Below are 14,345 nucleotides of genomic sequence, written 5' to 3'. Positions count from 1 at the left end.
TTCCCGCCTTCAAAAATGGCCCCATTCAGGGGTTCTTCAGCCCATCCGGGACTTTCCGTCACCAATGCCGTGGCCATTTTGGAGGCTGCCATACCTGCATAATGGGCTTGTACGTGGTCTGGCATGACCCAGGCCATGCAGAGACCCATTGTGCTTGTGCAGCAGCCTCCAAAATGGCTGCTGCACTGGAGGAAAGGCCTGAACGGGCTGAAAAACAGCAAAATGGTGCCATTTTTGAAGGCGGGAAAGCTAGCAAGGGGAGGGGGACCTCTGCGGAGCACCACCCCCACCACCCCACAGACCCCCCCCCGGGATAAATTTTAAAAAATAATAATTTTGTTCGCAACCCCCCCGAACCAAACCAGAGGGGGCTGGGTTTACGAGGTGTTGCCAGACTGAACTGGCCCAGTTTGGTTCAGGTCCAGTTCAGACTCAGACTGGACTAGGCCAGCCAGTTCCATGCACACCCTTAGTAGCTGATGAGCCATCCTGTGTGCACCAGAATGAGACCCCCTTCCAGCACCCCCTTCCCTGAGTCAAAAATCCACTCAGAGAGTCTTGTAAAATGCAAAGAACAAAAAGGGGGGGAACTTTATTCAAATGCTACCGACTGCTTTAGTCTGAGACTCCCTCACGCCCATAGCTAGTCTAAAAGTTCAGGGGTTTTCGCACAATACTATGGTGGACCTGCCCCCTAAATTTTTATCACTCCCTTGAATTATTTACAGATAAGTAAAAGTGTTCCAGCTGCAATCTGTCTTCACCTCCCTTTTTTGTGCCGTACCTAGGGCCTGATCCTGAACCAGATACTATTTATACAGGCTATGGGCTTGATCCTGATCCAGATGCTATTCATAAAAGCAAACCGGGACAGTTTCAAAACATGTATGAAAAGCAGCATTCTGTTTGACTCTGAATCGATCCTGAACTTTTTGAGAAGGCGAATTAGCCTTGGCTTCTGAAGCCAGGATGAATCCCAGTTGCTTCCAGTGCCAGAGCTGGAATGGACCTTCCATACAATGACATTTAGGGTTTCATTTGTGCAACCATTTAGGTTCCATTCCCCTTAGAGCATTCTCCCTGGTAGAGCATCTCCTTTGCATGCAGAAGATCCCAGATTCAATCCCTGGCAGCTAGGAGAGACTCCTGCCTGAAACCTTGGAGAGCTGCTGCCAGTCCATGTAGACAATTATGAGCTAGGTGGACCAAGGGCCTGACTCAGTAGAAGGCAGCTCCCCATGTCATCTCACCATCCTCCCTCTGTAACCTAGTATTAGGGAAATGTTGCTGCTGTTTACACATCTCTCCATCACTTGCTAAAATCTGCAGTTGCCCGGCATCATCCCAGACAGACAAGGACACGTTATCCAGACGTGGTCTGTAGTGGTCTATTATAGGCTGTGCCCAGCACAGAATGCCAAGCCATGCATATGACAGATATGGTGGGGGAACTCAGATATAGCTTTTTAGGGAAACAATCAAATATAATAGGGCAATTCAGGCAACCCTAAACTGGGTAGAAGATGAGCCCTACACAGTTAGGAAAGCAGGGCACAATTGTGTTTTGTGATCAAAACTAAGTCAGAAGAGGGAAGAGATTCAGTCCTCAGCTTCTAGAACATAAGAACAGCCCTGCTGGATGAGGCCCAAGGCCTATCTAGTCCAGCATCCTGTTTCACACAGTGACCCACCAGATGCCTCTGAGAAGCCCACAGGCAAGAGGGGAGGGCAAAATTTATCTCTGTCCACCCTCTCCACTCCATGCATAATTTTACAGACCTCAATCATGCCCCCCTGTAGTTGCCTTCTGAAGGAGGTAGGTGGGGAAATCATCCTACCTAGCTGGGGCTTTGCAAACATCAAGCTTCATGCCTCCAACCTTGTTTTCATTGAATACACAATCTTATTGATTGATCGATTGATCAAATTTGTACACCACCCCAAACTTTCATCTCTGGGCGGTTAACAATAGCATAAAACAAGTTAAAACATATACAAAAACTCAAAAACAATTTAAAAATTAACCGCAAATTAAAACCTAATTTAAAAAAAAAAAAGGCTGAAAAAGCTTGGGTGAAAAGGTGGGTTTTCAAATGCTTTTTGAAAAATTGTCAGACTGCTTTTTAACAATCACAAAATGGGAGCACCAATTCCTGAAACTGGATGGAGTTTGGGAAGCTGCCACATACCGAGTCAGACCATTGCTCCATCTAGCTCCGTATCGTCTACTCAGACTGGCAGGGGCTTCTCTAAGGCTCCAGGCAGGAGTCTCTCTCTCAGTAGGGTGTGCAAAAAATCAGCTGGCCCAGTTTGGTTCAAGTCTAAACGGGACCCAAACTGGACCAGGCCAGTTTGGTCCCCCCCCATCAAAACCCACCCTCCCCCCAGTTCAGTTCAGGGGGTTCACAAGCATTTTTACATTTTTTTAAAAAATTAGTACTTTAGAATTAGAAGTCCTCTAGGGGGCTTCTCTGAGGCCCCAGGGGAGTCTGAAAAGGTTCCCCCTCCCCCTGCTGCAGGCCTCTGTTTTGGCAAAAACTGTCCAGTTCGGGCATTCTTTGGCCAGTTCTGGACCTTCCCCACTCATGGAGGCCATTTTGGAGGCTGCCGCACATGCACAATGGGCCTCTGTGTAGCCTGGGTCATGACCTGATCATGCAGGGGCCCATTGCGCGTGTGCGGCAGCCTCCAAAATGGCCACTGCAATGGGGGAAAGGCCTGAAACCGGCCGAAGAACACCCGAACTGGGCAGTTTTTGCCAAAACGGAAGCCAGTGGCAGAGGGGGAACCTCTGTGAAACCCCCTCGGCCTCGAAGAAGCTTCGTGGAGGGGTTAAGTACTACTACTAATATTTTTTTTTAACATAAAAAGGCAAGTCAAAGCGGGGACGTTTCAACTTGACCCTAAACCTTTGAACTGAACCAGTTTGACATCTTACCGGTTCGATGTTGGACCGGTTTATCTCTCAGCCCTGTCATGGAGATGCCAGAGAGGGAACTTGGAACCTCTCTGTGTGTGATTTCTCTGCATGTGAGATCTCTCTCCCTCTCTCTCGTTTCCTCCCCCCGCCACCCAAAAAAAGGCATAAATGGCTTTAAGGAACATAAGAAGCTGCCATATACCAAGTCAGACCATTCGTCCATCTAGCTCCGTATCGTCTACTCAGACTGGCAGCGGCTTCTCCAAGGTTGCAGGCTGGACTCTCACACACAGCCCTGTCTTGGAGATGCTGCCAGGGAGGGGACTTGGAACCATCTGCAGATGCTTTTCCCAGAGCGGCCCCATCCTCTAAGGGAAATATCTTCCAGTGCTCCCATGTCTTCCATTCAAATGCAAACCAGGGTGTACCCTGCTTAGCTAAGGGGACAATTCCTGCTTGCTACCACAAGACCAGCTCTCCTCTGGGAATGAAACAAGGTTGGGAGGGGGCGAAACAGACAGCGCCACAAAACCAAAGCAGCAGCAGCGGCTTCTGGAAAGGAAAAACCCTCTCCGCTCTCCGTTCCTGCTCAGCCAGCCCCGCTTTACACCCGGGTATTAGAAGGTACAATCCTGGCAGCGTGGGAAGCATCATTCTGGAGCCCACAGCCCCGCTCGGCCCATTCTTCCAACCCGCTCACGGCTTCAACATAAACCACTCTGTCTTCTCCAACCCTCATAAACGGAGCTTTGCTGTTACGTAAGGGGAGGCTGAACAGGCCAGCCAGTCTGTGAGTGACGGGATCGGCGTGGGACGTCTCACGGCTCAAGGGTCCCTCAAACCCGAGAGCACGGCTCTAGTGTGCTACACAGAGGCATGCGGCCGAGGTGATGTCCCAGGTACCGCTGGCCACAGACCCTTCGGAATTCTCCTCCCCTGGAAATAGGGGGTGCTGTTGGCCTGCCCACTGGGAAGATCTAGGTGGCTGCCTAGGTGACCAAATCTTGGGGTAACAGGCGAGGCACCCCTTTCTCTGCCGCTGGAATAGCCCTGACTGCTCCCAGTTGTGATTGGGGCTGGGGACCCGGCAGTGGGGAAGCAGATGAGAGCTGTGCCTCCCTACTTTCGGCCCCGCCCCACGAGGGCCACCCCGGCCACTCATCTGGCTAATGCACACACAGGGCAACCATTTGAGGGGCTCGCCCGGGGAAAGGTGTTGCTGGATGGTGACCCCCTCAGATGGCAACTCTGAGGCACTCTGACAGCTGAGCGGCAAGGGGGTCACCCATCGCGGGCCACGTGGCATCTTGCCAATTTTAAAGGAATCATCTTTTCCCTCGTTGATCCCCCCACAGCTGAACCCCACCCCAGTCCCCAAGTGTGACTTTGGCACCCCACATGCAGTTAAAATTATATTCTCTGCTAGCTGACTTGGGTGCGGAGCATCTGCACCTCTAGTTCTCCCTCATTCTCGGACCCCCTCTCTCATTCTCGGCTCCTCGTTCTCATCCCTCCCCCCTCCTCTTCCCTCTCCCCCCCAAATGTTTTTTCCCCTCTGGCCGGCCACATTTTGTGGCCACCCCCACTTTCTCACCCCTGCTGCCGCTTTCTCTCCCCTCTGCCACCACCGCTTTCTCTTTCTCCCCCCGCACCACCACCGCTGCTTTCTCTCCCTGCCCACCCACCTGCTCTCCCGTCTACCTGCCTGCCCATTCGCTGGCCTGTCCACTGGCGTTATGTTCCCCACCGCCGTTGCTTTCCTCTCCCCCTCCCCCTCCCCTCGCTCACAAATTCTCATGGGAGCTGCCACACATGGGATTAGCGACAGATACGTCTAAGAGAGTTATATATATAGATAGTAATAATCATATAATATTAACAGAAAGGGGAGCCTGGCCATAGTTCATACACAGTGCCAGATTTAGGCACAAGCTGAGTCAGCGACAGCATAGGATCTCACATTCTGAAGGGTCTCTGAATACCAAAAGAGAGAAAGAGTCAATTTCCGATTTTACAGAATGTATTTCCATGGCAAGTTATTTCTCAGGCAGTTTGGCTGATCGCAAGAGAAATGTATTAGAGTCGTTGTTCGGCGTCACACCTTCACCAAGGAAAAACAACGATTCTGACTGCTTGTCAGAATCCGGCCCTGATCATACAAAGCAACAAGGTGCTGAGATTATCCTACACTTTGGAGCACAACATGACACGTCCCCATTGCTAAGCAGGACCCACCCTGGTTTACATTTGAAGGGGGACTACATGTGAGCACTGTAAGATACCCCCCTTAGGGGATGGGGCCACTCTGAGAAGAGCACCTGCATGCTTGCCTGCAGAAGGTCCCAAGTTCCCTCCCTGGCAGTATCTCCAAGATAGGGCTGAGAGAGATTCCTGCCTACAGTCTTGGAGAAGTCGCCTATGTACCTGGATGCTGCCAGGGAGTGTGAATAGGAGACTGCAGGTGTGAGCACTGTAAGATATTCTCCTTAGGGGAAAGCATCAGCATGCAGAAGGTCCCAAGTTCTCTCCTTGGCAGCATCTCCAAGATAGGGCTAATAGAGACTCCTGCCTGCAGTCTTGGAGAAGCCGCTGCCAGTCTGTGCAGACAATACTGAGCGAGATGAACCAACGGTCCGACTCAGTATAATGCAGCTTTCAGTGTTCCTAAGTTGATTTGTGGGCTGGATCTCTGATTGCATCTGACATGTCCTCATCAGGACCAGACACCCCCAAGGTATGCAAACCTCGGCTTCATTCAGCCCGATGCACGCCTTTCTCACCATATCCAGCACTGCCAGCCAATGACCTGACATGCCTTCTCGGCTCTATGGAAGTAGCTCCACCACCCCACCTCTGGCAGGAGGGGCCAAGGAGCTTTGAGGTGGCTGGCAGCTGCTTTGCCCTGCCGTGACCCTCCTACGGTCTTTCAGCCACTTGGAGAAGCAGGTCAGAAGAGGGCGCCCCGCTGCCTGTCTCAGGCAGGCAAGGAAATGTGGCTATGCTTCTGATCACCAAAGGTTGGCATTGGGAAAGAAGGAGGGTGAACATCAGAGGATGCTTTCCTTCATGGCCATACAATAGGAGCAAGAACAGGGAATGGGGCCGTAGCTACGGGTGTGCATGGAACCGGTCGGCCAGTTCGGTCCAGCACCTATCAAACCCCGCTTCCCGGTTCGGTCCGGTCCAGGGTGGGGTTGTGAATTAATTTTTTAAAATAATAATAATAATAATAATTACCTCTAGCCCCTTCAGAGGACTTCCTAACGGCCACCAGGGGGTGGGGGTCCAAGAAGGTTCCCCCTCCCCCCGCCGGCCTCTTAAATCACCACCGCGGCCCGTAATATGATCTCTTTTTTGCCCGTTTGGGCCTCTTTAATGGCGCACGGTGGCCATTTTGCCTGCCGCCACACATGCGCAAATGGCCTCTGCAAGGCCTGGCATTTTAAATGACCTCCAATGTTTCAATAAATAATAAATAAATAAATTTGTGCATGCACAGCAGCCTTATTTTTTTCCAAATTTTTTTCCCCATGATTTAAGATGATTTTTTAAAAATGTTTTGGTGATTTAAGAGGCCAGTGGGGGGAAGAGGGAACCTTCACGGACCCCGCCCCGACAGCCTTTAGGAAGCCCCCCAAAGGGACTAGAGGTAATTATTTTTTTTAAAAAAAACCGTTAACTGCTGGGGGGGGGTTCGGTTCCAGTCTGGATGGAACCGGGGGGGGGGCTTGGTTCAACCCCAGACCCCCAAACCGAACCGCTGAACCAGTTCACACATCCCTAGCCATAGCTCAGTGGTAGAGCGTCTGCCTGGCAGGCCAAAGGTCCCAGGTTCGATCCCTGGCGGCATGTCCAGGTTGAGTCCTGCCTGAAACTTTGGCGAGTCAGCATTGGACCAAAGGCCTGACTCATTATAAGGCAGCTTTCTATGTATCTATGAGGTTGGTTTGGCGCCACAGCTCAGGGGAAGAGCATCTTCTTGGCATGCCAAAGGTCCCAGGTTCAAGCCCTGGCAGCATCTCCAGGCCGGGCTGGGAGAGACTCCTGCCTGAAACTTTGGAGAGCCGCTGCCAGTCAGAGCGGACAATACTCAGCTGGATGGAGCAAAGGTCTGACTCAGTGGACAGCAGTTTTATGTTGGGTGGGGTCTCCGCTCAGTGGTCGAGCATCTGCCTGGCATGCAGGAGGTCCCAGGTTCGATCCCTGGTGGCATCTCCAGGAAGGGCTGCGAGAGACTCCTGTCCAAAGCCCTGGAGGCGCTGCCAATCCCAGGGCTGCTCAGCTCCAGCCCTCCTGCAGATGTCAGCCTACAAGTCCCACAATCCCTGGCTACTGGTGGCCGTGGCTGGGGATTATGAGAGTTGTAGTCCAAAAACAGCTGGAGGGCCAAAGTTGAGCTGCCTTAGGGCTGTAGACCAGGGATTCTTAACGTCGGGTCCCCCGATGTTCTTGGACATCAACTCCCATAATCCCCCAACCGAAGGGCCACTAGGGCTGGGGATTATGGGAGTTGAAGTCCAATAACATTGGGGGACCCAGTGTTGAGAATCCCTGGTGTAGACAATACTGAGCTAGAGGGACCAATGGTCTGACTTCACATAAGGCAGCTTCCTAAATTCCTGTACATTTGGGGCAGGGGCGTATAGCACTCGCCTGTGGCCAGAGGGTGAAGTCCTGCCAGCAGCTCCCCCACCCCTTTAGATTTTTAATGGTGCGCAATGTGCACGTGCACCCCAATAGGAGTGTGCACAAAGCTGGTTGGCCCGGTTCAGTCTGAGTCCCCCCCCCCGGTTCAGCTCAAACTCAAGCTGGTCCAGGGATTTGGCTTGAGGTCGAGCCGAACCAGGCCCGGTCTGATTCGAGGGCAAACCCTCGAACCGGACTGCTTCGATGGCGAACCAGGTCAACCTCGAGCCGATTCACATATCCCTGCACCCCAAGCCATGCCCCTTTTATCTGACGTAGGATGCAAAGGGCATGGCCACTGCCCAGGAGAGGATCTGTTCGGACCCTCTCCCATCCTCCCCATTCAGCGTTACATTGAAATACTGACTAGCTGGGTCCCCCCAGTGAAACACTTTCTGGGAGGGGGGGGACTCCCTTCACATTCCCAGCAGGCGAGCGCTCCGGATTGGATTAATTGGGTTTCTCCTTTTAAACTGTGCCAGTGCGGTGTAGTGATTGGAATACTGGACTCCGACCAGGAAGACCCGTGTTCAAATCCCCATCCAGTCATGGAATTCACTGGGTGGCTCTGGGCCAGACACTTCTCTCTCAGCCCAACCTACCTCACAAGGTTGTTGTGAGGATAAAGGTAACCATGGACACCACTCTGGGCTCCACGGAAGAAGTGATATATATATATATATATATATATATATATATATATATATATATATATATGTGGTTGTTTTATTACTGGGATTTTAATGGAAGCCACCCTGAATGGTGGCTTAGGATAAAAACCCAGCACTAAATGGGGCAGGAGAGAATTATTTAGAATGGATAATGAATGAAACCCAGAGGGCTGCTGCCAGCCAGAGTAGACAATACTGAACTAGATGGACCAGTTCTCTGACTCAGAAGGCAGCTGCCTATGTGCATATTAGGGAAGCAGCCAGTTTGGGGATGGTTTCGGTGGTAGAGCAACTACTTTACATTCAGGAGGTCCCAGGCTCAAGGGCCGGGAATGATTCCTCTCGGAAGAGCTGCTGCCAGTCAGAGTAGATAATTCTGAGCTAGAAGGACCCAATCTGGCAGCTTTCTGTGAATCTTTGTATAAAAAGATCATTACTGGATCAGACCAAAGTGGGTCCATCTAAAGAAGTATCCTGCATCCCGTAGTGGCCACCCAGACACCTCCAGGAAGTTTCGAAGCAAGGCATGGAGGCAAGAGCCCTTCTCTGACATTGCCTTCTCAGCAACTGGTATTCAGGGGTACACTGCCTTGAAACATGGAGGTTCCTTTTAGGCACAAGCTGTCGATAGATCTAGCCGCCATGAATTTGTCTCATCCCTTTTGAGGAGTGAATGAACAGAAATCGGAGAAGTGGGTGGAGAGAACCCCGAAATATGGAAGAAAGAAGGTTTGGACAAAAGGCTCGGATGGCAGTAATACCAAGGCTGGGACTAAAGAAGTGGGTGATCAACAGGAATAGGACACTGCTGTCATGGTTGCAGTTGAGAAAGGGGGAGACCCCTGCAGACCCAGGGGGCTGTGATGCCCCTGACAATTAGCTGTATATCAACAGTGAGGATCGGAGGACGCACAGGATGGTTTTGGGTGTTATGGGAAAGGAACGGCAGAGGCCGGCAGAGGCATGATCCTAGGGGCAAAAGAGCCCCATCAGTGCCAAGGGAAGACAGCCATGCTCTCATGGTCACCCTCCAGTGGCAGATGGGCCCCCCCAGTGCTGTGGGTCGCTGTGCCCGGGAGGAGACGCCATGGTGATGCCTGTGTCAAGTGTGAAATAGAGAGACAATAGAAGCAAAGATGCCAACCCAGACTGGCAGTACCGGCAGCCTGATCTCTCTCTGCTGATTGCAAGAACCAGCCCTTTGCTAAGGGCACTCTGGGAGGATATGGACGCGGGGTCAGTAAGGGCACAGGGCACTCTTATCTGCAGAGAGGACGGGGAAAAAATCCCTTCCGTGCAGTTAGGAACCCAGGAAGCTGCCTTCTACCGAGTCCGACCATTGGTCCATCTTGCTCCGTGTTGTCTGACTGGCAGCAATTTGCCAGGGGCTCAGGCACCCTGGAGCCTGACCTGGAGATGCCAGGGGTGTGTGAATCTGGCATCCCGCAAGCAGATGCGGTATCACTGATCAACCGATGGTCCCGTCCCCGAAGCGGGATAGCTCACAGCAGACAGCGCTTGCATGGCGTCACCCATCCAAATGCAAACCAAGGCAACCCCTGCTTAGCAACAGGGGCAATTCGCCCAAGACTGGCTCTCAACCCTCAGCTTATGCATTAAGAGTCCTGACACCAGACGCCCCCTGGCACGAGATGCCCCAGAGAACCCACCTTTCCTCTTACCACCCCCAGACCACAAACGTCCACTGAGCTAACACAGTCACGAAATATCCTGGTCGCAGGTCCCTGGCCCCCACTGCCTCCTTCCCTTGGCATCAGGAGCAGAGGCGGTGCTGGGTTCTCTCTTGGTATTCATACATCGGGGGCAGCGATGTCGGGGCGCTCCGGGGACTCAAGTTCACGGGCGCTGTCCACAATCCTCCGGGAGCCCCAAACTTGGAGTCGCTCCCTGGGAAGGGACAAGGAGGCTGCCAGTTGAGAAGGAAGTTTGGCAGGAGAGGCTGCTGCCAGCCTGAGAGCGCCCAACCCACACGAGACCGCCGGCACAGCTGCAAGGAATGCCGCTGCCACCCCTCCTGAAGTCGTGGGGACCCCGCGGATGCTTACCTTCACTGGTGGTGGCCGAGAAGCAGGCGGCAAAGGCTGTGAGGAGGAGGAGGAGGAGGAAGGCAAGAGAGGCTGTCCGTTCCGCCCGGGTCCCGGCCATTGTGCATAGGTGGCAGCCTGGCGGGCCGGAGCAAGCTCCGTACAGGAGTCCTGTCAACGGAGCCCCGGCTAATCTGACTGCACTTTCCCCACATTTGCTCACATCCACACACAGGCGAGCTGCATGGGAGGAGGGGAGAAGCTGTCCGTCACGGCTCCAAAGCCAATTGGATTCCCAGCCTGGGCCAAGATCCCCCCCGCTCCCCCTTCTCCTCTCCCCCCCACCCGAGTCACCACACGCACTGTGCAGAGAGAGCATGAAACCAGGAGGTGGGGGGCTCCTTTGTCCAGCTGCCTGGTTCTCCGTCCCCTTCTCCTCGGGCTGTTTTGACAGACCTCGCTGCGTCGCGGTCCCCTGCTCTTTCGGCGCGGCAGAATGTTTGTGGTTGCTAGGAGACGGAGACTCGTATCGGGGTCGCTTTCCCGGGGCCTCGGTGGCTCGTCCCGGGCTCGGATGGACTTTCAGGATCTGGACAGAGCTTTTTCCACCCAGAGACCTCTCTTTGACTGTAGTTAGGAAGGTAGCAGGAAACGGGTTGGAATGGATCAGGGACCTCTTCCTCACCTCTCCCCTCAGTCACTCTGGACCGCCATCAGGTCATGGGGTTTGGGGGGCCATCATCATCTTATTGATAGGCACTGGGGGTTATTTATACATTGCCAAAGTCTCGGCTCTGGCTGTTTCATTTTGTACTCATTTGAGAGGTGCTACGAAAATTCGCCTAGAAGCCATTTCAGCAGAATTCGAGGATGCTGAAGAGGCTAGAAGGAGGGGAGATTAAACTGGGCAATGACGGAGATCTGGTCTTGTGGTAGCAAGCCTGAATTGTCCCCTTTGCTAAGCAGGGTTCACCCTGGTTTGCATTGGAATGGAAGACTACAGGTGTGAGCACTATAAGACATTCCCCTTAGGGGATTCAGCTACTCTCAGAAGAGCTTTAATGCAGAAGGTTCCAAGTTCCCCCCCTGGCAGCATCTTCAAGATAGGGCTGAGAGAGACTCCTGCCTGCAACCTTGGAGAAGCTGCTGTCAGTCTGTGAAGACAATACTGAGCTAGATGGACCAACAGTCTGACTCAGTAGAAGGCAGCTTCCTGTGTTCCAGGGTGTGGATGAATTAATTAATGGCTTTATTGTGGTCTAGCAATACAGTAACCAATACATAAAATACGATACATAAGATTTTTAAAAACCTGAATTATTGAAAACTGGACAGAAAGCCCGCTATAATCTCATGATGGGATCTACATGCCAGCACACCGAATCTGCCTTTCTTATAGGTAATGTCAGCCTGCTTATCCGATAGAAGAAGAGAAGGGTAAAAATTCATCTGTTCGGCCAGGAAAATGCATGGAACGAGGTACAATTAGTTTGCTACTTAGGTCTCTATAAAAGGTGTCGTAAAGGAGAACATGCCCAAACAGTTTCAGTGGCCCTGGATCCACATGGACAAACATGTTTGTTAAAAGGAATATTGTTAAAGCTATCCTCCAAGAAGGAATTTCAGCAGGTGGGCAAGAAATTATTGTGATGGGGCGTCTACCAGCATTTGGTGGAAGTAGTGATAGTGGGTGTAATTTTTAGCCTACTTTCCTTGAGTGAAGTAAGCTTATGAGATCATACAGCTCTCTCACTCTCTGTTCCTATCAACTTTGCAATGCCTTGATCTGGATCAGATTTGGTACATTTGTAGTGAGTGACACATAGGGACACCTCAATAGCATCATTTGTAATGATGTCATCCACCCCAGTTCAAGATGGAGGATGCGTGAACGTTTGAGGCGCTAACTTGACCTTCTAAGCAATTTGAACAAAATATGGTACAGTTGTCGTGAGTGTTGTTTGTGATGACTTCACCCCAGTTCATGATGGTGGGATACGGCAGTTTCCTATGTTCCTGTTTGCACCCTTGTGCGTTATGTATAATGGCCACACAACTCCAATTAGTGCAGTTTTTGCCTTGGTGCAACAGTGCTCTTGGACAAGTAAGTTCCACTGTGTGCATAATGCTGTGAAGTATGTCAGCCACTTTCCCTTACAAATATAGTCCAAAAAGGAATTCTCTCCCATAATGCCTTGCTAGGGATGTACAAACAGGTTCGACATTGAATGTGTTCAACGTTGAACCGGTCCAGTTCGACTGTTCTGGGTTGAAACAAACCACCTCCTGTTCAGTCTGGACCTGGCCACACAGAGGTCCATTGCGCAGGCGTGGCGGCCTCCAAAATGGCCACTGCACTGAGGGGAAAAGGCCAAAGAGTGGCCGAATGGCCAATTTCTTAAATAAGGGAGGCCGGCAGGGAGAGGGGGAACCTCTGCAAACACACACATACACACCCGCTGCCTTGGACAACTCCCCCAGAGGGGGCAAGTGTAAAAAAAAAATTTAAAAAACTTTTGCAAACCGCCCTCCAGATCAGAACAAATGGGGGTAATTTCAAGGGGATGCTGGACCAAACTGGACCGGTCCGGTTCGAGTCCAGTTTGGACTCGAACTGAACCAGACCACCCAGTTCCGTGCACACTCCTATGCCTTGCCCTGTTAGTGTCCCCCTTCCTGCAAGATATGGCAGCTCCTGGAGCCAACACACCATTCCTGGACCAAACTCCTTTCTTAACCAAAAATGGTTCACCTTAATACACTTGTAGGAACATAGGAAGCTGCCTTGTGCTCAATCAGACCATTGGTCCATCTAGTTCAGTCTTGTCTACCCAGACCAACAGAGGCTTTTCTCCAAGGTTACAAGCAGGAATCTCTCCCAAGCCTGCCTAGAGATGCCAGGGAGGGAATCTAGGACCTTCTGCATGCAAGCATACAGTTGCTCTTCCTCGAGCAGCCCCGTCCCCTAAGGGGAATATCTTACAGTGCTAACACATGTAGTGTCCCATTCAAATGTAAACCAGGGTGGAGCCTGCTTAACAAAAGGGACTATTCATGCCTGCTACCACTAGACCAGTTCTCACATGTATGTCATAATTTCCCCTCACTGACCATGTTGATTTCTAACTGGATTTCAGGCAAACATTGCCAAAGGGGGACATCAGAAAAAGAAAGGGAGCCTTGTGGGAACATCTCTTGTTCCCTTATCAGTGCTATTAAACAGTCTGAAATGCTAAGTGACCTTTTAATGGCTATTTCCATTTTACATCAATCATAGATGAGGGACCATCAAGGAGGGTTTCCTCAGCTGTTATGTTCATTTCTCTTGGAAAGTCTCCCAGCGTTGAACATGAAAGGCATTAATTGACTGTACCAGAAAGAAAAGTTGGATTTCCTCAAAAGACTAGTGTTAGTTCTCATGCAGGTGGGTTAACCTGCATCTGGTCTGTACTACTTCAGGTAGCAAGTGGGTTGATCGCATGCGCATGATCATTTCATGATCACATGAATGTAATTCCACACACAACAGTATCCTCCACATTGGAAGCTACAATTTCAAAGAATTATTTCATGAGATCATCTAGGGCTGGTTTGGGGGAGAGAAGATCCTCTAGTCTAACCTCCACAGACGAGTAGAGCCAGAGATGCTCTTACCCCTGGGCTTTGAGGCCAAAGTCCAGAGCCTCCACACCCCCTGGGGGGGCCTCAAATCCTCTTTAGTCTGTCCTGGTGGTGTGGTTTGTGCCCCCAAGAACCTACATGTTAAAAAATGATGCTTAACTTGCAGCGTGGGGGCCTCCAAAGGCCTTTAGGTTCAGGCTCCAAAATTACTTAGGTGCACCTCTGAGTAGAGCCTCCATTCAGCTCTGCAAACTCACCACTCAGATGATTGCTGCAGACACGGGCTCTGTTCCTGACAAAAATAACTGGGTCCTCCAGAACTTAGGGATGTATCCCATAAGGCATTGCACTCACAGTGGAGAGGCCACCCTCAATACAGCAACAGCTCTCCTCTGCTTGGCC

The 14,345-nt window shown here is 51.4% G+C and overlaps 1 protein-coding gene across 2 annotated transcripts in view; it reads right to left on the bottom strand.

Annotated features, from left to right (window-relative positions):
• Positions 1–10,797, bottom strand: part of EPHA8 (EPH receptor A8) — an 88,368-nt gene extending 77,571 nt beyond the window's left edge. The window contains exons 1-2 of one of the 2 annotated variants that reach the window (XM_053281381.1): positions 10,686–10,797; positions 10,344–10,379 (exon numbers count right to left, since the gene is read on the bottom strand). In XM_053281381.1, coding sequence (XP_053137356.1) covers positions 10,344–10,379; positions 10,686–10,701 — 52 coding nt within the window. In that variant the 5' untranslated portion in view covers positions 10,702–10,797. Of the gene's footprint in view, positions 1–10,343; positions 10,537–10,685 lie in introns of those variants that run through there. The other variant, XM_053281380.1, reaches the window with a different exon arrangement.
• Positions 10,798–14,345: the final 3,548 nt, after the last annotated feature.

The sequence above is a fragment of the Hemicordylus capensis genome, chromosome 16, assembly GCF_027244095.1.
Source record: "Hemicordylus capensis ecotype Gifberg chromosome 16, rHemCap1.1.pri, whole genome shotgun sequence".
Classification (NCBI taxonomy): domain Eukaryota; kingdom Metazoa; phylum Chordata; class Lepidosauria; order Squamata; family Cordylidae; genus Hemicordylus; species Hemicordylus capensis.
The sequence above is the reverse complement of the archived record's forward strand: the minus strand, read 5'-3'. Positions and strand labels throughout refer to the sequence as shown.